This window comes from Trichechus manatus, unplaced genomic scaffold (genome assembly GCF_000243295.1).
Source record: "Trichechus manatus latirostris isolate Lorelei unplaced genomic scaffold, TriManLat1.0 scaffold00002, whole genome shotgun sequence".
NCBI classification, from domain to species: domain Eukaryota; kingdom Metazoa; phylum Chordata; class Mammalia; order Sirenia; family Trichechidae; genus Trichechus; species Trichechus manatus.
This window is the reverse complement of record NW_004443938.1, coordinates 27756951-27782606: the sequence shown is the minus strand read 5'-3', so window position 1 is coordinate 27782606 and position 25656 is coordinate 27756951. Positions and strand designations below refer to the sequence as shown.

The window sequence follows — 25656 nt, the reverse complement described above, 5'->3', positions numbered from 1 at the left end:
TGGGGTTCCTCCAGTCTCAGTCAGACCATTAAGTCTGGTCTTTTTGCTAGAATTTGAGTTCTGAACCCCACTTTTCTCCTGCTTTTATCAGGGACTCTCTGTTGTGTTTCCTGTCAGGGCAGTCATGGGTGATAGCTGGGCACCTTCTAGTTCTTCTGGTCTCAGGCTGATGAAGTCTCTGGTTTATGTGGCCCTTTTTGTTTCTTGGGCTAATGTTTTCCTTGTGTCTTTTATATTGTTCATTTTCCTTGGCAGCAGTCATTGTTATAATTTTTCGTCTTAACTTGTTTTGGCATTGTCATTCTGCAAATTCCTTTTTAAAAATATTATTTAATTCTCATATACTGATAACAGTCTTAACCTGGAATAACATCTTTTTTTCCCTCTGTGGTTTGGCGAACTCCCTATTACACAGATTTCTTTATGCAGTAGATTGTTGTTGTTACGGGCTGGCGAGTCGATTTCAACTCACAGCGACTCCAAGTGACAGAGTAGAAGCGCCTCATAGGGTTTTCTTGACTGTAATCTTTATGGAAGAAAGTTGCTAGGTGTTCCGTTTTGGAGCTGCCGTGTCAGTTTGAGCTGCTGACTTTTTGTTTAGGAGCTGAGCACCTAACTGTTTGTGCCACCAGAGCCAATCCTTTTATTTTCTCCATTTCAAAAATAACATGGTTTATAGAAAAAGGAGAAACCTACTGAAGGAAATAGAGTGAGAGATGGGGCACGAGTGTGAACCCAGGATTCTTTTTAGTAATTATGAAAATCAAGTGATGTTGAGCCCTCGCCTCTTATAATTGCCTGAAAAATTACAAGGAAACATCTATAATGTAGTTATTATCCTGTATTATGATACGCCGTTTGGATAGCTCAGATAGCCTTCTGGGGTTTACCTCTTGGTTTTAGAATCATTTCTTTATTTGTTTTTGTTTTTGTTAGAGTCTCACAAAGATGGGATATCTTCCTATAGTTAAGGCCATTCACTCTTAAAACAAAAAAGAAAACAAAACAGGGAAGAAGACTTCATTTGCCTTTCATGATGTATAAAAATACAATCCCTTCCCTCCTGTTTAGGGCTAAGGGTGGCAGGATAAGAATTACAGAAACCGTTTGCTGTTTGATTAAGAGCAAATGTATTTACACTAACCTCTTCATTTGCATGCTTTCATTGGTGCCTTAGAGGTTGAATTAAATTAATTGAAGAAATAAAATGGGATCAGGTTTTAATCATCTATTTTTTGACCTAGCTTGCCATCTACTATTCTTCAGTGAACCCTAATAGCCAGTCCGCTTTCTGCAAACATGTTGTATAGCATTAGGTATTCGGCAGATGATTCCTGCATTTCTCTGTAAATATCTATTAGTGAAAGTCTCTTCATCTGTTTTGACTAATACCTCCAGAATATTTGCATTTAGATATAACGCCTTTTGTCTCTCCCCTCATAGATGCTGGTGCCTAACTGAGTCACCATCGGCTGGTCACTAACTTTTGAGACCTCAGCTGTCCCCATTTGTAATATAGAGGTTTGGTACTAAATTATCTCCAGCGTTATTTTGGCTCCAGAGTGTCAGGATTTTAGGTCTAGAACTTAACTCTTTTTCCTTTCTCTGGCTTTGGCTCATCTGTTCTCTTAATTATCCAGTGTTTCAAATGTCTGCTCGCCGACTCTTTTTTTCAGTTTAGCAGGTCCGTTTGAGTCTTCCCTCAGAATGTCTTTTGTGTGTTTTCTTTCTGTTCCAGCTGTCTTGTAGTTTTCAAGATCCCACCCACGTTTATTTCAGTGGACTTTTTCTTCTTCTCCAAGGTTCTTGTCCACTGGGGCTTCTCTCTCGGAACTGCTCCACCCACGATACCCATGGCAAACTTCCCATTCTTCCTCTTTTTAAATGGAACTTTTTTCAGAGAAGTCTTCTCTGATCAACCTGTCAAAATTCAGTACTACACACATACACGCACACACACACACACACAGTTTCTTTTTATCTGTTTCACAGGTAGTTATGTTATCTTAATGATGAGAAGAATTTTAAATTATATCTCAAAGAGTGTTGGGAAAGTACTGAAAGGCTTTAAGCAGGGAAGTCTTACGATGTGATTACATTTTCAAAGGATGAGTCTGGCTACTGTGTGAAAAATGGATTGGGGAGTTAGGAGTGTGGTTGGGCAAACGAGGAAGTGAAGACACCTGTTAGCAGGCTAGTGTAGTAGTCCAGGTGAGAGTCATTCCTGTTAGTGGAGATGGAAAGGTCTGGATGGACTAGTGATAAATTTTGAAGGTAGGACTTGCTTACACATTAAGTGTGGGAGGTGAAGGGAAGAGAGAAACCAAGGCTGGCTTCAAGTTTTTAGCCGGGGTAATTAGGTGCCTGGAGGTGCCATTTACTGAGATGGGGAAGCTTGGAGAGGAGCAGGTTTGGGGAAAAGTAAGAGTTCAAATGTGGACTTGTTTTGATATACCTATGAGACATTGATGTGGAGATGTTACGGTGGTTGGATATAGGAGTTTGGAGTTCAGAAGAGAGTTTACGACTAGAAATATAAAGTTGAAAGTCTGCAGGATATGGCTGCTGTGTTAACTCCATCAAGAATAGATGTGATCACTTAGGCAAAGTATACAGAAAGAAGTAAAGAGAGCCGAGGACTTAACATTGAGGAGATTCATTATTAACAGGTTGGCAGCTGCTATTGAGGTAATAGGAAAACCAGGAGAATGTGGTGTTAATGAAGCCAGGGAACTTGCTAGAAGTGGAGGAGTGGCCAGCCATGTGGGATGCTGCTGAGAGGTTAAGTGAGGAAGGTAGGCTGACCACTCTCTGGGTTTGCTCAGGACAGTTCTGGTTTATGTCTGTTGTCCTAACACAGTTATTAATAGTAGTTCTTAAAAGTGTTCCAGTTTGTCAGTAAATTATACAGTCACCTTAAAGGTGAGGCTAGAAAATGGATTTCTCAGTGGGAAGCTTATTGGTGACCTTAGAAAAGGTGAAAAGTCTTTTCAGTTGATTCGTGGGGACAATTGCTAGTTCAGGGTGAGAAGTGTTCACACACTGTAGCTGTTAAATGCATGAGCATTTTAAAAATAATAACCCTACATTTCTGTATGCTTGAAATACCCTTTTTGAACTTTTTGGAGAGGGACGAGGAAGTCAAGACAGCCTGTAGGCAAATTTTAGAGAAATTTTGCTCTGAAAGGGAGAAATGGTTGATTTGGTGATAAGATTCCAAAGTACAAAACAAAATGCTTCAATTGTATAAAGAGCTTGAAATAAATTTATTCCATGGGCCCTGAAAAAAAAGGACCACGAAGTGAAACTCTAGGGCACTCACCTTAAGAAAATACTATCAGCACAACAGCCTGTTTGTATGGCTGTCTTTTAGTGTCTAAAATGCAATGCTAAAATGCAATCCAATAAAAGCAGTTTAAGCAGGGGTCAAAGCAGAGTTCTAATCTCCAGCTCTGCTTTTTTAAACTGCCTCCATCCTTCAATGTGTTCTAGCTCCTCTATGACACTTTCCTCCCTGTTTTAGCCCTTAGCGAATGCAAATAGCATCTTTTGTTGGAACCACGGGATTTATTACTTTGCTAACAATCGTTTTACTTTTGTTCAGAAGTGATCCGAGAGGGCTGTTTTCTCTCCCCAGCTATCTTAGCATCTCCTCGATACAGGATTCCTGAGTACATGCCACTTCTGTGCTTTTTGCCATCCTGTTGTTGTTGCTAGCTGCCGTGGGGTCAGGCCCCAGCACATGGTGACCCCATGCAGAATGGAATGAAATGCTGCCCAGTCCTCCACCATCTCCATAATCAGTCGCAGATCAGACGGTTTTGATCCATAGGGTTTTCACTGGCAGATTTTCAGAAGTCGATGGCCAGGTTTTTCTCCCTAGTCTGTCTCAGTCTGGAAGCTCTGCTGAAACCTGTTCAGCATCAGAGCAACGTGCAAGCTTCCCCTGACAGACAGGTGGTGGGTGTGCATAAGGTGCATCAGCAGGGGATAGAACCTGGGTCTCTGGCGTGAAAGGTGAAAATTTTACCACTGGACCACCAATGCCCTCGCTTTTGCCATCCTAGCACAGCCCTGGTGGCACAAAAGTTAAGCGCTTAGCTCTTAAGCAGAAAGTTGGCAGTTCAAGCCCACCCATCGATTCTGTGGGAGAAAGACCTGACAGTCTGCACTGGTAAAGATTACAGCCTAGAAAACACTATGGGACAGTCCTATTCTGTCACATGGAGTCGTTATGAGTTGAAATTGACCCAACAGCACCCAATGACAACAACTCACTGGGTGGCACCCCCTGCTGGACTCCTGCAAGTTGGAGTAATGTCTAAGACACAATAATGTCTGCTTAGGGTTCTCCATACAGTGTGTCTTTGTCAAACACTTGTCTCGTCTTCACAGAGACTGTGGGTTTTTCTTGGCTTTGCGTTTATAGAGCACAGTGCCGGAGGAGGAGCGTGAGAGTCCCCGAGCTGAAACCCCCAGCACTGTCACCGAGGTCGACGTGGATCTGGACAGCTATCAGATAGCACTGGAGGAAGTGCTGACCTGGTTACTCTCTGCTGAGGACACCTTCCAGGAGCAAGACGACATTTCTGATAATGTTGAAGAAGTCAAAGACCAGTTTGCAATCCATGAAGTAAATATCTGTTGTTTATGATCAGGAGAGTTCCACGGGAGAGGTGCCTGTACCTTAATGCAGAGGATTTACCCTGCTGTTTGTTGTTTACCGAATTATGCTCCCTGGAAAGGTCTTGGCATATTTTAGAATTTGTGATATTTAAGTAGGGCTTTGTTTTCAAATTGGAGTGGGTGATTAACTTCGTGTTGGAATTAGATTTCAGATTCTAATCTTACCATAACTTGTATATTTTATAGAGCCACTGACAGAAATCAGTGCATGGTACAGCTCACTTCTGAAGTGTATTGTTATAGTTAAAAAAGAAAATGACTAATCAATACACCAAATCTCAAAGTTTTCAGTCATAATGAGGAAGTAATTAGTTTTATTTACTGTATCATTAAACAAATGTCATACTCAGTGTTCCTGTACGATTTTATCTATGAAAATTCCTTACTGTATTGAGGATGTATTTTGTTGCAGGATAGTGAGCTTAGCTATATGGAGATTTCATTTTGAGTAGGCAGTTTTTTTTTTTTTTTGCTTTGGTATGTTACTTGACTTATCTTATTTGATGCTTTGTTTTAAAAATAATAGTAAATGGTAATATTTTTAAAACAGTTCCTCTTGTGTGAGCATGGCGTTTTATTTATACTTACCCAGTAATACCACACTCACGATCTGTTAAAAGCATAATCAGTATTTACTTAAAAATAGTTGGTGTTGTTAGATGCAACATTGTTCTCCTTGATCTATAACCCTTTTTACAGATGCAAGGTGCTTATTTCCTATTTTCAGAGCTGAAGACATTGGATCTAAGTCTGCGTTATTTGTACTCTACTAGGCTACCTTTTTCTGGAGCATTAACAATTTCTTAGGTTTTTTTTTTCTTTGCAATGAGCAGCTAGCTCACAAGTCCTGATAATGCCGCCCTTCCAGGCGTTTATGATGGAGCTGACTGCACACCAGAGCAGTGTGGGGAGTGTCCTGCAGGCGGGAAACCAGCTGATCACACAAGGAACTCTGACAGATGAAGAGGAGTTTGAGATTCAGGAGCAAATGACCCTGCTGAATGCGAGATGGGAGGCGCTCAGGGTGGAGAGTATGGAAAGACAGTCTCGGTGAGTGGAAAACAAAGAAAGGAGCACTTTATTCCACAGACTGCATTGTACAGTGGAGATCAAGTAAAAGTCTGCATGTCTGGGAAAAAATAATAATTAGCGTACTTACCTTGTAAAAGTTTGACGCTTTTCTTTTTGTAATGTTGGGATTTTGTATGATCTTTATTTCCCCTTTGATATGTGAACCAAACTGAAAGGTGAAAGTTGGAACACAGAAGTTGGCAAAAAGGGACAAGACGATTCCATATGTGCAGTTATCTATTTACCATATGAAAATTGGCTAACCATAAACTCAGTATGAGAACAGGACCGTGTAGTAGTATTGAGCTACAATGCCTGATAGCACTTTCTGAAGCACTTTTTTTCCCATGGAGCGTTTTATTTCATGTATTGTGCATGAAGGAGCCAACCGCATTCCATTGCAATTTCCACCTATTTTATAACAGGAATTCCTGATCGGAGAAACAATGATTCTGATATGAATAAAGGGGACTGTTTATTTGCATTCTTTGACTGCATTTAACTGGTTCTATTATGAAGAAATAAAAGTTTTTTCCCCCCTGGTTGCTGTATTTAAAGACTAAATACAGCTTTAAGTGGTAAGACAAGGGTGTATTCCCTTACACCATTTTTTTAGAGCCTGGAGTATCTATTTGCCTTGGAAAAGGCACACAAGCTGGTGGGAATAATGTCGTCTTCTCTTATGGACAGGCTGCATGATGTGCTGATGGAACTGCAGAAGAGGCAGCTGCAGCAGCTCTCGGCTTGGTTAACACTCACAGAAGAACGCATTCAGAAGATGGAAGCCTGCCCCCTGGATGATGACTTACAGTCCATACAGAAGCTGCTAGAAGAACATAAAGTAAATTGTCTCATATTTCTTTTATACCTTATCAAATATGGAAAAGAAACAGCATTCTCAGGGGCTGATGGCTTCTATCATTAATGAAGAGGTGGGACAGTTCTTCAGTGTCCTCTTGTACTCAGCAGCTCCTAGGGGGAAGTTCATGGCAATGTGACTTTTCTGAGCCAGGGATGAGAGTGCAGGTAAAATTTTATATGGATATAGGCAGTTTTCTTATGAAAGTACATAGCTTTCATGGATTCTCCAGGGTTTTCTTGGACCTGTAAATGGTTAAGAATGTTAGTGTGTTGGCATCAACACGGCGTCTGAGAATCAAACCCTGAGTTTTATCTGCACCTCATGCTTTCAGGAAAGCTATTGCTGCTTCTCTGATCCAGGAAAGCTTCAGGCACTAGTTGAGGAATCAAAATTTGATGGACAATTTAATTTGGTCACTTGTTTAGGAAATAGCTTTCCATATTGAAAGTAAGGAACAGGAGAATAAAATACCTGCTTTGCAAATTGTTTGAAGAGTTTCAATGAAATATCTAGTTAACCAATAAATAATGCTTTGTTGTTGTTAGTTGTCATTGAGTTAATCCCAACTAATGGTGACCCCATGTATGTCAGAGTAGAACTGCTGTATAGGGTTTTCAAGGTTATGACCTTTCAGAAGCAGAGCACCAGGCCTGTCTTCTAAGGCAACTCTGTGTGGGTTTGAACCTTCAACCTTTCAGCTAGTAGTAGAATGCTTAACTGTTTGTGCCACCCAGAGACTCCTAAATAAAGCTTTAGGGCTACATTAAACAAAACTTGAGAGGTATTTAACAGCACTATTGGTAGTGTTTAAATCAATTACACACATATATATATACCAAAAAACCAAACCTGTTGCTGTTGAGTCGATTCCGACTCATAGCGATCTTATAGGACAGAGTAGAACTGTCCCCTAGGGTTTCCAAGGAGCTTCTGGTGGATTTGAACCGCTGACGTTTTGGTTAGTAACTGATCTCTTTAACCACTGCACCACCAGGGCTTCCTATAAATATATATATATATATATATATACACACACATATATATACATATATATGTATATATGTGTATATATATACACATATGTACATATAGGTATATACACATACATGTATATGAATATGTATGTATATTATGTATGTATTACATATGTGTGTGTGTATATATATATATATATACTTCTAATATATATATATGTATATAAAACCAAAAACCAAACCCACTGCCATCGAGTTAGTCCCGACTCATGGCATATATTATATATAGCTTCTAACTATCATATAACACTACTTATCTCTCACTTTTTACCATTCTGCACAAGACAAAAATGATCTCTGACACTGTATATCTAAGCTCTGGACTTTGGACTTTCTTGACTTACGAATTCTACATTCTTATCCATTTTTTTTGGCTAGAATTTGGAATAATAAGTGATTGCATCCCATTTGCAGTCTGCTATGATATTGCATTTTCAGAGTACTTTGGTTCATAATGAAATGTAAAGATGTATACCAGGGCTTATTTCATTAGTAGAACATTTAAGGTAATGATTGGAAATTTAAATACAATGCCTCATTAAGTATCCTTAATTACTGTTGACAACTGAGTGGATTTTAAATAGGTAAATGTGGAAGAGTGGAAATAATGGTTTATCTTAATTTTTCTCTAGAGTTTGCAAAATGATCTTGAGACTGAACAGGTAAAAGTAAATTCATTAACTCACATGGTGGTAATTGTTGATGAAAACAGTGGTGAGAATGCTACAGCTATTCTAGAAGATCAGTTACAGGTAAGAATCCCCTAGGATTCCTTTGTAATCCTGTAGGACCTGTGGTCTGAGGTCTGATTACATGTTGCCCCAACTCTTTATTCCTTGTCTCATTGATTATTGAAACCAGTACAAAACATGTTGCCATGAAGTCGATTCCGACTCATGGTGACCGCGTGTGTCTCAGAGTAGAACTACGCGTCATATGGTTTTCGATGGCTGATTTTTCCGAAGTAGAGTGCCAGGCCTGTCTTCCGAAGTGCCCTTGGGTGGACTCAAACCCGTTAACTTCTTGCGCCACCCAAGGAGTCCCTTTGTTTATCTGTTGTTGTTGTTGTTAGGTGCCGTCAAGTGGAGTCAGTTCTGACTCATAGCGACCCCATGCACAGCAGAACAAACACTACGCTGCCCTAGAAGGATGTTTATCTAGAAGGGTGGAAGGATGTGTATCTAGAAGGGTGGAATAACCTACCTTGGATCATAACTTCCCGATTGGAGTTTTACAGTGAATGGGTTGAAGGAGTACCCAGATAATGATTCATTCACTTCAACTCTTGGGTGGATGGATGGGGTTGGTTGCAGTCTCAGCTTCCTTATGCATAACAATATGAACAAGATTTGGGAGCACTGGGATTGATCTCAGCAAGAGTAATTTGTTGAAGTAGAGACTGCTTGGCCCAACCCAGACCTGAATTCCTAGGAGTGGGACCCAATGAATATACACTTAAAAAATTTTATATGCATACTCAAGTTTAAGAATTGTGGCTGTATATGATTTAACATTCCTGTTTCTTTGACAAATCAGTGTGTGAACCCCAACAAATGGCTTCTTTTTGCAAAAAGGCTACAATGCATCTATTACAAGTATTTAGAAGGAGATTTATTGGTATATCATTTGAACAGTAGCTGGACTGCCTGATACGATGTTGCCCATTTACAGTTGCTAGTCACTTTCAAAGATTATAGTTTCAACATATGAAATCCTTTTTCTTTTGTAACATTTAAATTCTGCCCATGGTTCTGTGACTTTGGTGAAGTAGTATTTTTTATAGTAACCTGAGAAGTAGGTATTCATGTCTTGCCTATTACAGTGTGGAAACTAAAATCCAAAGAGTTTAAGTGAACTTTCTGAGATTCAGTAAAAACCAATCAGTTGCCATAGAGTTAAGTGTAACTCATGGTGACCTCCTGTGTGTCAGAGTAGACCTGTGCTCCATAGGGTTTTCAATGGCTGCTTTGGAAGTAGATCATCAGGGCTTTCTTTCAAGGCACCTCTGGGTGGACTTGAATATCCAACCTATTGGTTAGCAGCTAAGAGAGTTAACTGTTTGTACCAATCATGCTGGGACTGGAGGCCTGTCTTCTGGCTCTGAGTGCTCTACCCTGTCCACTATTAAAAGCTTATAGTAGTATTAAAGATTAAAATATGAATTACATAAAACTTGTTCACATATAAATAATATAGGAATAAAATTTAACCTTTGTTAATCATTATTGATAAAATGGGAGTAAAGTGATTTTTTTGAAAGTTGTCATAGAGTGATTTTTAAAAATTAGTTCATCAAATTTATTTATTTAATATTGCTAATGCCTGTAAGATTCTCTTGCTAATTTTTGTGGCATTTTCTTTGAATCATGTACTATAAGCAATAAAATCAATTAATCCTTTTATGAAAATTCTCTCATTTAACATGCAGTTTTCCTAAGGTGAATTCTTTTTAATAGTTTTGGTAGTATAAATGAAAATTTTCTTGGCATGTAAAGGGTGATTAGGAAACAACTGATGCCCTGAAATTATTTTTTTAAATAACTATAGCCTGAACATTTTGAAGCATAAAAAGTAGATTATTTACTGTATTTTGAAGATATATGTAAAAATGTCAAATTCTCATATTATTTCTAACTAAAAACCACAATGAAGTGGAAAGAGCAGGAATTAAAAATCAAAAGATATAGTAGAGAGTTCCAGTTGTGCCACTTTATCGCTACATAATATGAAATAACCAGTTAAGTTCTGTGGACATTAGTTTTTCTCATCTATAAAGCTATAGGATTAAACCCGAAAAACCAAACCCATTACTGTTGAGTTGATTCCAACTCATAGTGACCCTATAGAACAGAGTGAACTACCCTATAGCGTTTCCAAGGCTGTAAATCTTCACGGAAGCAGACTGCCACATCTTTCTTCTTCAGATTGGCTGGTGCGTTGGAACTGCTGACCTTTCAGTTAACAGCTGAACACTTAACCACTGCGACACCAGGGCTCCTTGCTATAGGATTGGGCCAGATTATTTTAAAGCAAGCTTTTATAAAAATGCATATCATAATTTCTACTCTGTAATTAAAAAACACTGTAAGTCATAGATTTCTTTAAGGATCTTGATAACTATTTTTTATGGTTGTATTGACAAAGGAAAGTTTCTTCCTTTCCTAGAAACTTGGTGAGCGTTGGACAGCAGTATGCCGTTGGACTGAAGAACGTTGGAATAGGTTACGAGAAATCAATATATTGTGGCAAGAATTATTGGAAGAACAGGTATGAAACTATTATCCATAATGGGCAAGACAGATGGTAAAAAGCAACCCATCTTTAATTAAGCATATTAGAATAAAGTTGCTTTGGTTACTTTTCTTTGAAAGGAAAATATACATGTAATTCTTTATTATTTTAAAAATCAGATTTCTATCCATCTTATAATTGGTCATGCAGTTAGTTCATAGAGATCATATTACATGGCTCCATCATGATAACACTTAATTTGATATAGGTTCAATTATTTAGAATGTTAATCTTTAGATATGCTGTTTTCATGATTTGTTCGGCATTGTAATTGTTGAATTTGTGTTGAGTAATGTGTTTGGACTTGTATCAACACAGTACCTAGCCTATGGTTTGTATTCAATAAATAGTGAGTAAATGAATCCACTTAATACATTGTGATCTTAAAGTCTCATGGATTTTTCTTGATTTTAACCAGGATAAGTACGGAAATTAATGAAAGGATATTTTTTAGCAAAATTATTGATTTAACAATTTGTTGATAATATATTTTTTCCACTAAAGGTTAGTATAGCAAATGAACCTATGCCGAAAAACTACGACCTTAATTTTCTAGTTAGAGTGGTGGTACTTTGCCCACCCTCTACCCTTCCAGAAAAGCAGACATCAAAACAGAATACAAATAAGCAAAACTTGTCCCTCAAAACTCCAAGTAGTTGTGGTTTAGAAAATAAGAAGACACTCTATTCCCACATCTCACGGTGTCCATTTTGATTCTTCTAAATGCATTTCAATTCCATCCACAAAAAGCTACTATATTGTTTTCAGAGGGGGAGAAAAAAACAAGTGTATGATACTTTGCGGTTTACTAAGTATGGTGGCAGATGGTACATCTTTAAAAGTAGGTCACAAAATTTGTCCAAGTATAAATTGTTAATCACTTCCCACCCTACTCTCTGGTTAGAATTTTCTTATTAAGAATCACATAACAGACCTGATTTTGATTTCTGAAATATTTATATTTCACTTTACAAATATTTATAATTGCTTGGAATCTTGTATTCAGTCGAAAAAGTTGCATGGGATAGTTAACATTTTACTTTAAAAATGTCAGCAGTAGACATTGATTATTAGAGAAAGCTGTAGGTTACTCTTCCACAAAGTAAAATAATTCATCATTTAGAAAGTTAAGCTTTGGTAATTAAAACAAACTAGGAAGTGGCTATTATTTTGGCTACTTGTAACATTTTAAAGCCTTTAAAATGACCTTTGCAATACTTTTTAGGCAGATACGGAAGGAAGAATCTTATTACAATGTAGAATTGAAGCCAACTTTGGTACATAATGTATGGATAATTTGCTGCTGCATGGATTGAGACCAAATAAACTGCATCTGAATTTAAAAATCTTTCAAGCTTTAGTTGCAGAAGTTTTAATATAGTTAGAAATGGACTCTGAGAATTAGTTCCAGACTTCTGCAGCATATGCCAACTTTCTATGGCATTCAGGATTTTCTGTAAAAGACTCCAGCCTACCTTTCCAGTCTTAATTTTCCCTGTCTCCTTCCATGTACCCAGTGCTCAAACCCCTAATGTTCTTGTTTGTATCCCATTCCTAGACTGTCAATTCAACTTGAATAGTATTGGTTCTCTCTTTTTCACTGCTCTATTCCAAGTGCCTGATGCTTTGTAGATTCCTCATAGTTTTTTAAAGGATGAATGTATTTTGTTTAAGATATTGCCTCTGCCTTGGGTTGCCTTTTTACCCATCTCTTCACTTTTAAGTCCTCCCCATCCATTAAGGACCATGAAGTCATTGGTGAACTCCCTACCCCACGTCCCCCTATCCTACAGCTGGAAGTAATTTCTCCTTCTTTAGAATTACCATGGCGTTTTAAAAATATCTTTTTTTGTAGTGTCTGTGCTTTCTATCTTGTGCCATAGTTATTTATGTGCATATCTTATCAACCTTACTAGACTAAGGGTAAGATCCATATTTATCTTTGATTTTTTTTTTTAAATCTTCATTTTTTTCTTGGTGGAGTATAAAGGCAAGGAATAGTTTTTAATTGATAAATAAAACAATCAGAGAAAGAACTGATTCCACTGCAAACAGAGAACGAAGATTTTTCTCCCAACTATACAGAAAAAAATTTCTGTGGTAGATACTACATTTTGGAATGAATTATCCCAATGCAGCCATCATTGTTTTCTACCCTTCCTTTGAGGTTCTCTCTTTCTATTATTACTAATATCTTAAAAAACACATATCCTTGGCTAATAAAGTTTAAATATCTTTATATTGACTTTGGACCGTCCTCAAACCTCCTTTAATTATAAAGAAAATGAAACCAAACCCATTGATGTTGAGTCAATGCCAACTTATGGCGACCCCATGTGTTTCAGAGTAGAACTGCGTTCCACAGGGTTTTCATCCATACCTTGTTGCCGTTGAGTTGATTCCAACTCATAGCGACCCTTTAGGACAGAGAAGAGTGTTCATAGGACGTGTGAAATTGCTCTTGAACCTTGAACAGCAGTGTGTTTTTCCTGCATGATGCGGTGGAAAGATCATTAGCTTTTAGATGTGGATCTTTGATCTGACTCTGCCGCTAATTAGCCAAGTGAGCTCTCTCTCCCTCCTCCGTAAAATGAGGGCCTGACACAAGGCAGTCTCTTAGCTTTCTTCTGCCTCTAAACCTGTTGCTGTCAAGTCGATTCCAACTCATAGCAACCCTATAGGAGAGAGTAGGAACTACTCCATAGTGTTTCTAAGGCTGTAATCTTTGCTTTTGGGAGCAGACTGCCACATCTTTCTCCCTTGGAGCTGCTGGTGGGTTGAACTGCCGACCTTTTGGTTAGCAGCCGAGCTCTTAACCACTGCGCCACCAGGGCTCTTCTGCTTCAAGAGAGTAATAATGTGATTTTTTGAAGGCTTGAGTAATTGACTTTAGCCTTTTAAATTCACACTCCTGTCTGGGAGTTAGGCTTAGTTACCTAGGTGTAGGGCTAATGTTAGGCTGATCTGTTTCAAATCCAAGAAGCATGATATTTTAAAGGAAGTTATTTTTTTGGGTCATTCATAACTCAGACTTAGGTGTTTGAGGTCCTCCTTATCCCTTTGACAAAATAAAAGAGATTTATGATCTTGATTAAACTGAATTTCCAAATGATTCCCAAATATATTTCTAATTTTTCTTTTATTTGTAGTGCTTGTTGAAAGCTTGGCTAACTGAAAAAGAAGAGGCTTTAAATAAAGTCCAGACAAGTAACTTCAAAGACCAAAAGGAGCTAAGTGTCAGTATTCGACGACTGGCTGTAAGTTATGTCATTGCCAGTGTCCATATCGTAAGCTTGTTATTTGTGTTTTCAATGGCATTAATACAATTTAGTTAATACATATCTGAAATATTAGATTTTGAAGGAAGACATGGAAATGAAGCGTCAAGCACTGGATCAGTTGAGTGAGATTGGCCAGGATGTGGGTCAATTACTTGATAATACCAAGGCATCTAAGAAGATCAACAGTGATTCAGAGGAACTGACTCAGAGATGGGATTCTCTGGTTCAGAGACTAGAAGATTCCTCCAACCAGGTATCTTTCGATTTGAATAATATGTTGTGCCATTGTATAGAAAATTTAAAGTTAAGTGTTAGATTAGTGTTACTCATTATGAAATAAAAGAGTAGCGGGTGAACTAAAAAGTTGGTTCTTATACCTGGTTTACTGTAAAATTGAAAACTTGACCTAGGAAAATCTTCTTTAGTTTTCTAAAATAAATTTTAATAGATCTCTTTAAATTAATCTTTCTAAAAAAAACTATGAAAATTTATTGGAGCCCCTGCGGTGCAGTGGGTAAGCGTTTGGCTGCTAACCAAAATTTATTAGCGTCCAGGAATTTCATCCTTAGTAACTGTGTTAGTTTTCTAAGGCTGCCATAACAAATTACCACATATCTGGTGGCTTAAACAGAAATGTATTCTTTCACAATTTTGGAGTCAGAAGTTTGAATTCAGGATATTGACCAAGGCTCTAGTGGAAGATCCTTCCTTGCCTTTTTCAGCTTCTAGTAACCCCAGGTATTCTTATGCCCAGTTATGCTTGTGGCAGCATAACTATAATTGCTGCCTCGTTCTTCACATAGCTGTCTTCCCTCTGTGTCTCTGTCTTTTCTCCTCTTTTTATAAGGACACCGCTCATTTTGGACTAGGGCCTACCTTACACCAATGACCTCATGTTAACTAATTACATCTGCAGAGACCCTGCCTCCAAGGGTCACATTCACAGGTACCTAGGGATTAGGACTTCAAGAATCTTTTTGCGGAATTCTACCTATAATAGTAAATGATAATACTTAGACATGTATCTATTATTTATGAATCTTAAAAATATTTTAGTCCATTTATAAAAAATAAAACTTTGGTTTGTAGATGAATGTTCATAGCAGCATTATTTACAGTAGCCAAATAGTGAACAGTCCAAATGCCCATCAGCTGATGAATGGATAAACAAAATATGCTGTCTCTATACAATGAAATATTATTCAGCAATAAAAAAAAAGATGTACTGATACGTGCTACAAATAGATGAACCGCAAAAACATATAGCTAAGTGAAAGAAGCCAGTCACAAAAGGTTACATGCTGTATGATTCTACTTATATGAAATGTCCAGAATAGGCAAATCCGTAAAGATAGAAAGTAGGTTAGTGGTTGCCAGAAGTTGGGGGAGTGTCGGAAATGGAGAGGGACTACTAACAGGTATGGGGTTTGGGGTGATGGAAATATTTGGAATTAGATAGTGGTGATGGTTACACAACTCTGGTGAATATGCTAATGTACCACTGAACTGTACACTTCCAAAGGGAGAATTTTATGATACGTGAATTATATCTCCATAATGCTGTCATGGAGCCCTGGTGGCACAGTGGTTAAGAGTTCGGCTGCTAACCAAAAGGTCAGCAGCTCGAATCCACCAGCTGCTCCTTGGAAACCCTATGGGACAGTTCTACTCTATCCTATAGAGTCACTGTGAGTCAGAATTGACTTGACAGCAACAGGTGATCCTGTCATTAAAAAAAATGACAGCTTTGCTAGATGGTGCCCGGCTACCACCGCTGACTGCTCTGACCAGGATCACAACAGAGGGTTCTGGACAGAGCTGGAGAAGGATGTAGAGCATAATTCTAACTCACAAAAAAAAAAAAAAAAAAAAAAAAAAGACCAGATTTACTGGCCTAAAGGAGACTGGAGAAACCCCGAGAGTATGGCCCCCAGACACCCTTTTAGCTCAGTGGTAAAGTTACCTTCGAGGTTCACTGATCAGCCTGCGAGTGGACAGCCCAGTAAAACCATGAGAGTAACGAGGTACAGGAGTCCAGTGACAAGGCCCAGAAGGCAGAAGGGGAGTAGGAAGCTGATGATAGGGAACATAAAATAGAGTAAGGATATTGTTGATGTGTTGTGAGATTGTTAACCATTGTCATAGGGCAACATTTGTAGTAACTGTCGAATGGGAGACTATTTTGTCCTGTAAGCCTTCATCTTAAGTGAGAATAACAGCATAATTAGAAGAGCATAGTCAATGTCACTTAAATGTGTATGTAAAAAAAATTTTTGAAATGGCGTCTCTTTGGCTATGTGTATTTTCACCAAAAAAAAAAAAAAAAAAGTTGAGTATTTAGAGGGTTAAAATGTTGTGGGGTTGTTAACCAATGTCATAAAACAGCATGTATGTTACTGTTACATGAGAAACTATCTGTTCTGTAAGCCTTCACCTGAAGTACAATAAAATATTAAAAAAAAATAATAATAAAACAGTACAGGCAGGTGACATGTAAAGCTGGATTGTTTTGTCACTCTTAATTCCTGAGGGTGGCAGAGAGAGTGCCTCCCCTGCAGTTGATTTGGTGCTATATGCCTGAATTCTAGCAAGGACTGTCAGTGATGGTGATGTGTCACTTTTGGTCTGAGGCTTGTTAAGAACCAGGGTGCTTCCTTCTCATCTCTGTCTTCCATGGCTACGTGTTGATGTTATGGAACCGTAAGAACCCTAAGATGCAAGCAGCTTTAATGGCCGAGTCACCACATTAAGGAGAGCTGTCTTGGGGAGCTCCCCAGGAGATTTACCTAGCCTGCTTTGGATTTTGTACGATTGAGAAATAAACCTTTGTTTTGGGTTGTTAAAAAAAACAAAAAACAAAAACAAAAATGACAGCTTTGGTTGAATTTTATTTCAGGTGACTCAAGTTGTAGCAAAGCTGGGGATGTCCCAAATTCCTCAGAAGGATCTTTTAGAGACTGTTCGCATAAGAGAACAAGTAACTACAAAAAAGTCTAAGCAAGAGCTGCCTCCTCCTCCTCCCCCGAAGAAGAGACAGATCCATGTGGATATAGAAGCTAAGAAAAAGTGAGAATGGATATAGAATTTTTCCAAGTCCAATACTGTACATAATGTATTTTATACTTGGCACTTATTTTGTACTACTCACTAATCATATGCAAATTGAGACATAGGTATTGTTATGGAAATCCAGCTACTAAACCACTCAGTTGCCCCTGAGTCTTCTGAATATTCTACTTCCCAGTAGCTAAGCGTCTAAATTGTCTTGGATAATTTTATTTGTTCTGTGTTCAATTTGGAGAACTGTGTGATGGAACCTTTCTATCCTCCTTTTCCATTTACCTTGGGAGTATACAATCTGCCATGATCCCTCACTTATTCTTTTGTTCACAATTCACAACTCTGACAATTTTGCTTTAGATGAATCTCCTTATTCTTTGTCAATCTCCTTCCTCTTCTTATCATTAAAAAAAAAACAATTCAGGGATGTAATTCCTTTTCACTTCATTTCCCCCTCCACTCTTTTTTATGCTTTCTTTCTGTCATTATTTCACCTTTCAGATTCTTTTAACAGATAGTGTTGGCTTATAAGATCCATTTCTGGCATCAAATATCTTTTTTGTATAAATGATACCTAAGAAGACCCAGACTCTTTATAATAAGAGTAATACCAGCTAACATATATTGAGCTTTTACTAATGTCAGGTACTCTGTTAGTCTCTCACTGTGTGCCGAGTACTGTACTTTATATGCACCATAGCAGTTAATCCTCAAAACGGCCCTTGAGTCATACTATTATTCTCCCTCTTTTTATAGCGGAAGGAGCCCTGGTGGCGCAGTGGTTAAGCACTCAGCTGCTAAACGAAAGGTAGCAGTTCAAACCCTAACCAGCTGCTCTGCGGGAGAAAGATGTGGCAGTCTGCATCTGTAAAGATTTACAGCTTTGGAAACCCTATGGGGCAGTTCTACTCTGTCCTATAGGGTCACTATGAGTCAGAATTGAGTCAATGACACTGGGTTTTTTGTTTCATAATAGAATCCCAATTATTTGGTAAATGGGCAATTATTTTGGACCTGAATAAAATTCTTTCCCCAGGTTCACTTTTGTTAGACCAAGCAGGATTCCAGTGTTCCCAGATGATTTTCATGTTGGTAAGGAGGTGGTGTTTCTGCCTTCCGAGAGCATCTCCTTGCAGAGCTAACGCACCTTAGCATTGCAGCCAGCAGCTGTGCAAACTTTGCCTTTGCAGCCAAGGCATCACAAGAGGAAGCTGCCTCTGATGTTAATATTAGCATATTACCTTACTCTCCTGTGTGCTTATTGTCTGCCAGGCGCTGTGCTGTGTATCTCTCCAGTGCTGACTTTGTGCGTTTGGAAGAATGGATGGTTGTAAAGACTAGGATGCATAATTTTACATCTTAATTTCAACACAACCGTGTTGCATAGGGTGAATTCTGCTGCAAGAAACAGAACGCCATACCCAAAGTGACTTCAACAATTAGTTTATTATCTCATATTTTGAGAAGTCTGGAGGTAGGGCTGTTTTAATGGGATGGTGGCTCAGCATCTCACCATCACCATCTTTAGTCTCTGCCATGCTCAGCGTGCTGACTTTCACTTTCAGACTTGTCTTCTCACAGTCCCAAGTTGCTGCTGGAGCACTCAGCAGTACATCTTTGCAACCTGGTTTGTAGGCAGGCAGGAAAGGCAGTTTTCCCACATTTGTCTTTCTTCTTTTTTTTTTTTAAATCAGGGAGAAAGGCCTTTCCCAGAAGACCTCGGCAAACTTACCCTCTGGTCTCACTGGCCAGGATTCAGCCACTTGATCACGTTCTGGGTGCAGAGATCATTGAAACTCTCTGGCCTTTTGAGTCTCTGTAGTTGTGGTCTGGGGGACTCAGGCAGCAAGGGAGGAGTGTATGGGGGAGGGTATCTGTTGAGTGGACAAACAGCTGTGAGTGCCACAGTCATTAAGTCTGCAGCAAAGATTCCTTCACTTAATTCCTGCACAGATAGAGATTTGAGTACATCATTTCATTAGAGTAAAAACAGTTAAATCTCATTATTAGAGAGGTTCTTTTTTTTTACATAGCCAGACTCTGCCTCCTTTACGTTTCTGGAGCAACACAGAGTCACATCACCCCTCTTTTATATGGGACCCCTTTGATATTTGAGGATAGCTATGTATTGTCATAAAATCCAGAGTGCCCTTAACCATGGTTAAGAACATGACATGGTTTCCAGACCCTTTAATACCTTCAGTCTGTGTAGAAGTCACTATTAGCTTGTGTTAAAATGGACCTCCTGAGTACAGTAGGTGTGAGCCTTAAATAGCTGCTTAGCATAGTGCCTCATTTATAATACATGCTTAATAAATGATGACTTGTTTCCCTTCCCCTTCTATTTGGTGCTGCTGGTGGTGGTTTTTACCAGCTCAGGGTATAGACAGGCACTCATTTCCTGTAACCTGGATATCATTGTTAATGCAACCAGACATCACTGATGCTTTGTTGCTGCTTCCCTAGTCTTGGCTCATACTGAAGGCAGCAATTGACTGAGTCTCCAAGGTCATTTCCAGTGCTTGATCTCTGGGGGGAGTGCCTTTTTGAAAGACTAAACAGAAATCTGCTCTTAAGATGACTGGAGAAGTGTGCCACTGTTTGAGTGACACTCTGATCCCTGGGTATTTAGCTGGAGTGTCACAAAGCCCCACACATGTTACAAGGAAAATCTACCTTGATGAAAAGACAGATGTTCGTAATTCACTAGAAACATTTTAAGTGAAGTTTCTGAAAAGAATCAACAACAATGACCTATGCTGCTGCATAAAGTACTCAGAAATTATTTTGAGAAGCCTTGTGGGTAGGATATAGGTAAGAGGACAGACTGCCTGGGTTTGAATCCTGGCTCTACCATTTATTTTATTGTCTTTGTGACCTTGGGCAGTTATTTAAAACCTTTGTGAGCTCAATTCCTTCATCTTCAAATAGAATAATGATAGCATATAACTCATAGGGTTGTTGTGAGAATTCCCTGAGTTCATAATATACATAAAGCACTTAGAAAAGGACTTGGTATATAGTCAATAAGGAGCACTGGTGGCACAGTTGTTAAATAGTCGGCTGCTAACCAAAAGGTTGGTGGTTCAAACCCACCGGCCGCTCCTTGAGAGAAAGCTGTGGCAGTCTGCTTCCATAAAGATTTATATCCTTGGAAACCCTATGGGGCAATTCTACTCTGTCCTTTAGGGTTGTTAGGAGTTGGAATCACCTCCATGGCAACAGTTTTTTTTTTTTTTAATTCTTGTGTTTAAAACCCCTCGTTGGCTCTCAGTTGCCCATCAGTTAAGCCCAAACTCCTCAGTGTATTCTGCAGGCCATCTGGTAACCTGATCTGTGTGATTTTTGGCCACACTGTCAATTGCACCTCCCTGCCTAGTGCCCACTCTTCCAGCAAACCCCAGCTCCTTGTGTTTTGTAAAGTGTGGTCATCTTTCCTTTGTACTCCCTTTGCCAGGAAAACTCCTACGCACAATGTTGCTCTTCCCCTCTAGGAAACCATCCCTTCCTGACTGGATTAGGAGTCCCTCCTATGAAGTCCTGCACTTAGTCCCTCGTAAATTCTTTGGTTACTGCCTGTCATTTTCTGTTGCCTTTACTCTACTGAAAGCTCCCTGAAGGCTGTCACTATGTGTAGTTCATTTTCATATCATGAGCCCAGCCCAGTGTCTGGCATACTGTAGACTCAGTCATTACATATTGAATGGAAGACTAGGAATGTCTGTACTTGTTCTTTTCTGTTATTATTTAACCACGCCTGGTTTTCATTGTCCATACGAGTTTATGAAAATGAAAGTAATTTCTTACAAAGTTTACAAAAATTTTATTTAATTATTTATTAACATTGCAGTATTATTACTCTTCATATTTTTAATCATATGATCATATTTTATAGTATTTTGTGTGGTTTCAATATTTCTGGGTTATTATTTTGGGGAATGTTTAAAAACACATACCTGATGAGTGTTTTGCTTGGTCCTTGAGCCAAGTGAAACAATAGAGGGAGATTAATGACAGTGGTAACATCTGAATCTTATGTCAGGTTTGATGCTGTAAGTGCGGAACTGTTGAACTGGATTTTGAAATCAAAGACTGCCATTCAGACGACAGAGATGAAAGAGTATAAGAAGATGCAGGAGACTTCAGAACTGAAAAAGAAGCTGAAGGTAAAACATAAAACAATTATATCTTAGTGAATAAAATACTTCATCAGGCTAGATATGCTGTTGGCTAGAGATGTGATGGGATCTAAAAGCTTCCTGCAAAATAAATGTGGCCATAAGCTAGCTTTTAGAGCATTGTAGTAAATTTCAAATTGATTTGAGCTAGCCATCATAAGATTCTTTGTGGAGGAGGGTTTTATTTTCCTCCTTAACCGATGAAATGTGCAGGAAGGAACACTTCCTAGGGCGACCCAGTTATTATGTTTTAGATTGATTAGATGTACCTTACCTGTTGCCAGTGAGTCAATTCCAACTCATAGTGACCCTATGGGACAGAGTAGAATTGCACCATAGGTTTCCAAGGAGCAGCTGGTGGATTTGAACTGCCAACCTTTTGGTTAGCAGTGGAGCTCTTACCCACTGCGCCACCAGGGCTCCAGATCTCCCCAATCTGGTATCTAATAATTTATGAATTTGTGTATGCCAAAGATATTTTACTTTGTGAATACAGCGAACTATTTCAAATCTCCAGACTATTCCAATATATTCTCTTTAGAGAACAGACACAGTTTTAAAAAATAGAATCCCTATGGAGCACAGTTCTACTCTGACAACATGAGATCACTGTGAGTGAGAGCTCACTCCATGACAACTGATTTTTGGTACTAGAAAATGTAGGGAATCTTAGCTCTGTTAGTTTGTACCCTGATGTGTGTGACTGAAAATTAGGACAGGAGATCAAGTACGTTTATGTTGTTGAGGTTCATTAAGTCACTTTTCATCCTTGAAATTTTTGGACGCTTTGTGAAAATCTGTGCTGGCTTACATATCAGCAGTGGAGTTTGTCTTCAAAGAGTTTAGAGAACAGTTAAAAAACACAAGATGTGGGTGAATGCCTGTGATGTAAGTAAGCAAGTGGTAGCTATCATAGAAATTGAGAAGAGACCAGGATTGCGGTTGTCCCTGAATAGTAATGAAGCCCAGGGTGTGAGGAGGTGCTCAGCTGGGACTTAAAGGAGGATGGTACTTCCAGCTGAGTGGGTGGGCACACCAGGAAGGGGAAATCCACAAACACAGGCATGGATGCAAGTGTAGTGTGATCTCTGAAGCAAGTATTTTATTTTATTTAGTGCTTGGTGTATGTTTAAAATAGTAGAGTTAAGACTGGCAAGGTGATTGGAGGTCAGGTCCTGGCCGACTTTGAATGTTTGGATGAGAAGTTTAGACTGATTTCTGCCTTATCGTTCTATTGCAACTGCTCCTATTGAGGTCATCACTCGCATTTGGCTTCCAAATCCAAAGGATGTATTTAGGTTCTCGTCAGACCTACTCCCTCTGTAGCATTTGCCACTGTTTGCCATCCCCTCCTTAAACTCTTACAGTGCCTTGACGTCTGTGACCAGAGCAGTCTTCCAACGATGTATAATCTCATCAGGTGGCTGCCTTTTTTTCTTTTTATTTTATTGTGGTAAAATATACATAAACCACATTTATCATTTTAATCATTTCTAAGTATACATTTCAGTGGCATTAAGTACATTCAAAATGTTGTATAGCCATCATCACTATTGCCAGAACTCATTAAATTATTGCTTATTGGGTACAGTGTTTCTGTTTGGGGTGATGAAAAGTTCTAGAAAAAGTTCACACAGTTATTTTTATGGTGTGGCATATATTCAAGCTATACATGTGAACAGATATCCTGGCTCTAAAACACTAATTTTAATAGCTTCCCCTCATAATTACAGTGTAAAATTATTTTTCTCATAAAAGAAACCCAAGATTTATATTCGCTATGGGTTTTTGATCATCGTTTGATTGAATTTACCTTTTCTGATTTATTAATCTCTGGGCTTCTGGAGAGTAGACTAGATTTGTACAGTTTTGTATTTTAATATTCTCTTTGGTAAACTTTGACTGAATTACCTAACAAGAATGTGTCAGGGACATTAGAGAGATAAAATACCATCAACATTATGTTGAGAAGAAAGTTGGCAGTATCCTAATCATGAAAGTTTATTTTCAGGAATTAGAAAAAGAACAGGCAGAAAGAAGCCCCAAACTGGATGAATTAAGCCAAACTGGACAAATCCTTTTGGAGCAAATGAGAAAAGGTAAGATCCTTAATTAATTTTTTTGGGAGGTGGTCAGAATTTTTATTATTACTATTATTTTTAATTTCATTTTTTCTTTTCTTTAATGTAATTTAGATGAAGGTTTACAGAGCAAACTAGTTTCTCATGAATCAATTAATATACATATTGTTTCGTTACATTGGTTTCCAACCCCACAACTTGTCAATACTCACCCCATCTCAACCTTGGGTTCCCCATTACCAGCTTTCCTGCTCCCACCTGTCTTCTTGTCCTTGCCCCTGAGCTAGTGTGCCTGTTTAGTCTCATTTTGTTTTATGGGCCTGTCTAATCTTTGGCTGAAGGGTGAACCTCAGGAGTGACTTCAGTACTGAGTTAAATGGGTGTCCAAGGGACATATTCTTGGGGTTTCTCCAGTCTCTGTCAGACCCGTAAGTCTGGTTTTTTTTTTGTGAGTTAGAATTTTGTTCTACATTTTTCTCCAGCTCTGTCCAGGACCCTCTCTTGTGATCCCTGTCAGAGCAGTCGGTGGTGGTAGCTGGGCACCATCTAGTTGTGCTGGACTTAGTCTGGTAGGGCCTGTGGTAGTTGTGGTCCATTAGTCCTTTGGACTAATGTGTCTTTGGTTTTTTCACTCTCCTTTGCTCCAGATAGGGTGGGACCCGTCAAATATCTTAGATGGCTGTTCACAAGTTTTTAAGACACCAGACCCAATTCACCAAAGTAGCATGTAGAACATTTTTTTAATAAACTTTGTTATGTCATGGTCCCCAAGTTCCTTTAATTTAACAAAACAATTTTTTTTTTGATAGTGTCATTGAATAACATTTACAATTTGAAAAATAAATATTTATTTTAACAAACCCAGCAGCTCTGTGGGAGAAAGACCTGGTGATCTGCTTCCTTAGAGATTACAGCTAAAAAAACCCTATGGGACAGTTCTGCTGTGTCACATGGGGTCGCTATGAGTTGAAATCGACTCAGTGGCACTCAATAACAACAAAAGCTCCCTTTGTGCTAGAAAAATGCTTTTCAAGCCTTTTTTTAGGCAGCAGAATCTTTTTTTCAAATGAAATCTTATGCAGAGAATGATTATATAAAATGGGTAAAAGCAAAGTTGTTCTCTTTTATATAGGGGTCAGAACCTACAACTCTGATACTTCAGTAGAATGGTAAAAATCCCCTGGTGTATAAGATTTTAAAATCTCATACGCCAGGATTATACACTGGGGATTTTGTTTGGATGAAGGGGCATGAGAAAGCTTCTACTTTGGCAACAATGCAAGTGATGCTATATTAAGATAAATTCATTAAGATTATTTGATTTTTGATCACTTTCAGTGTATTTTGTTACTACAGGTATTTTTTTTTAATAGTTAAATTTGAGAAGGTGTTACTTGTGTTTGCGATTTTTACCCACACTAAAAAAAGAAAAAAAATTATTATTTTTACCATAACTTCCCCCTGTGACTCAGGTGAGTCTAAATATTAATATTATTGTTCTGCAGTTGTGCGTATGATTCTCTCTTTGGTATAGCCTGGAAAGACAGTTTTCGTAAGCCCTACTTCTAATTCCAGTCATAGTAAGTGCCCTGGAGGTCTGCTGTAATTCTCTTTGATAAAAGTCACGGACCTCTAAGGCAGGATTATGAATATCATTTTGACAAGAGTCTTCAAAACAGTAGTGTTCAACTTCTTATTTTCTGGGTTTTTATTGTGGAAAATGTAAACATATACAAAGCATATAGAATAATATAATGAACGTCCTTGTACCAATTACTCAGCTTCATAATTAACAATATTCTGTAATTCTTGAATTATCTATACCTCCCCCAACTCCTCATCCCCTTGATTATTGTTATTACCACTATTATATATTTAAAAAAATTTTTTTTTATTGTACTTTAGATGAAGGTTTACAGAACAAATAGTTTCTCATGAAACAGTCAGTACACATACTGTTTTATGAAATTGGTTAATAACCCCACGACATGTCAACACTCTCCCTTCTCGACCTTGAGGACCTTTTTTTTGGTGAAAATATACATAGCCAAATTTACACCATTTTGAAAGTTTCTGCATGTACAATTCAGTGACATCAATTACATTCTTCCA

General features: G+C 38.4%; 1 protein-coding gene across 10 annotated transcripts in view; it reads left to right on the top strand.

Moving 5' to 3' along the window:
* Nucleotides 1-25656, top strand: part of UTRN (utrophin) — a 627344-nt gene that overhangs the window by 176388 nt on the left and 425300 nt on the right. For 9 of the 10 annotated variants that reach the window (XM_023729352.1, XM_023729345.1, XM_004368852.2 and 6 more), the window contains 10 exons: nt 4430-4633; nt 5555-5736; nt 6448-6598; nt 8286-8405; nt 10819-10920; nt 14094-14201; nt 14299-14478; nt 17122-17291; nt 21328-21451; nt 23475-23562. In XM_023729352.1, coding sequence (XP_023585120.1) covers nt 4430-4633; nt 5555-5736; nt 6448-6598; nt 8286-8405; nt 10819-10920; nt 14094-14201; nt 14299-14478; nt 17122-17291; nt 21328-21451; nt 23475-23562 — 1429 coding nt within the window. The remainder of the gene's footprint in view (nt 1-4429; nt 4634-5554; nt 5737-6447; nt 6599-8285; nt 8406-10818; nt 10921-14093; nt 14202-14298; nt 14479-17121; nt 17292-21327; nt 21452-23474; nt 23563-25656) is intronic. The other variant, XM_023729387.1, reaches the window with a different exon arrangement.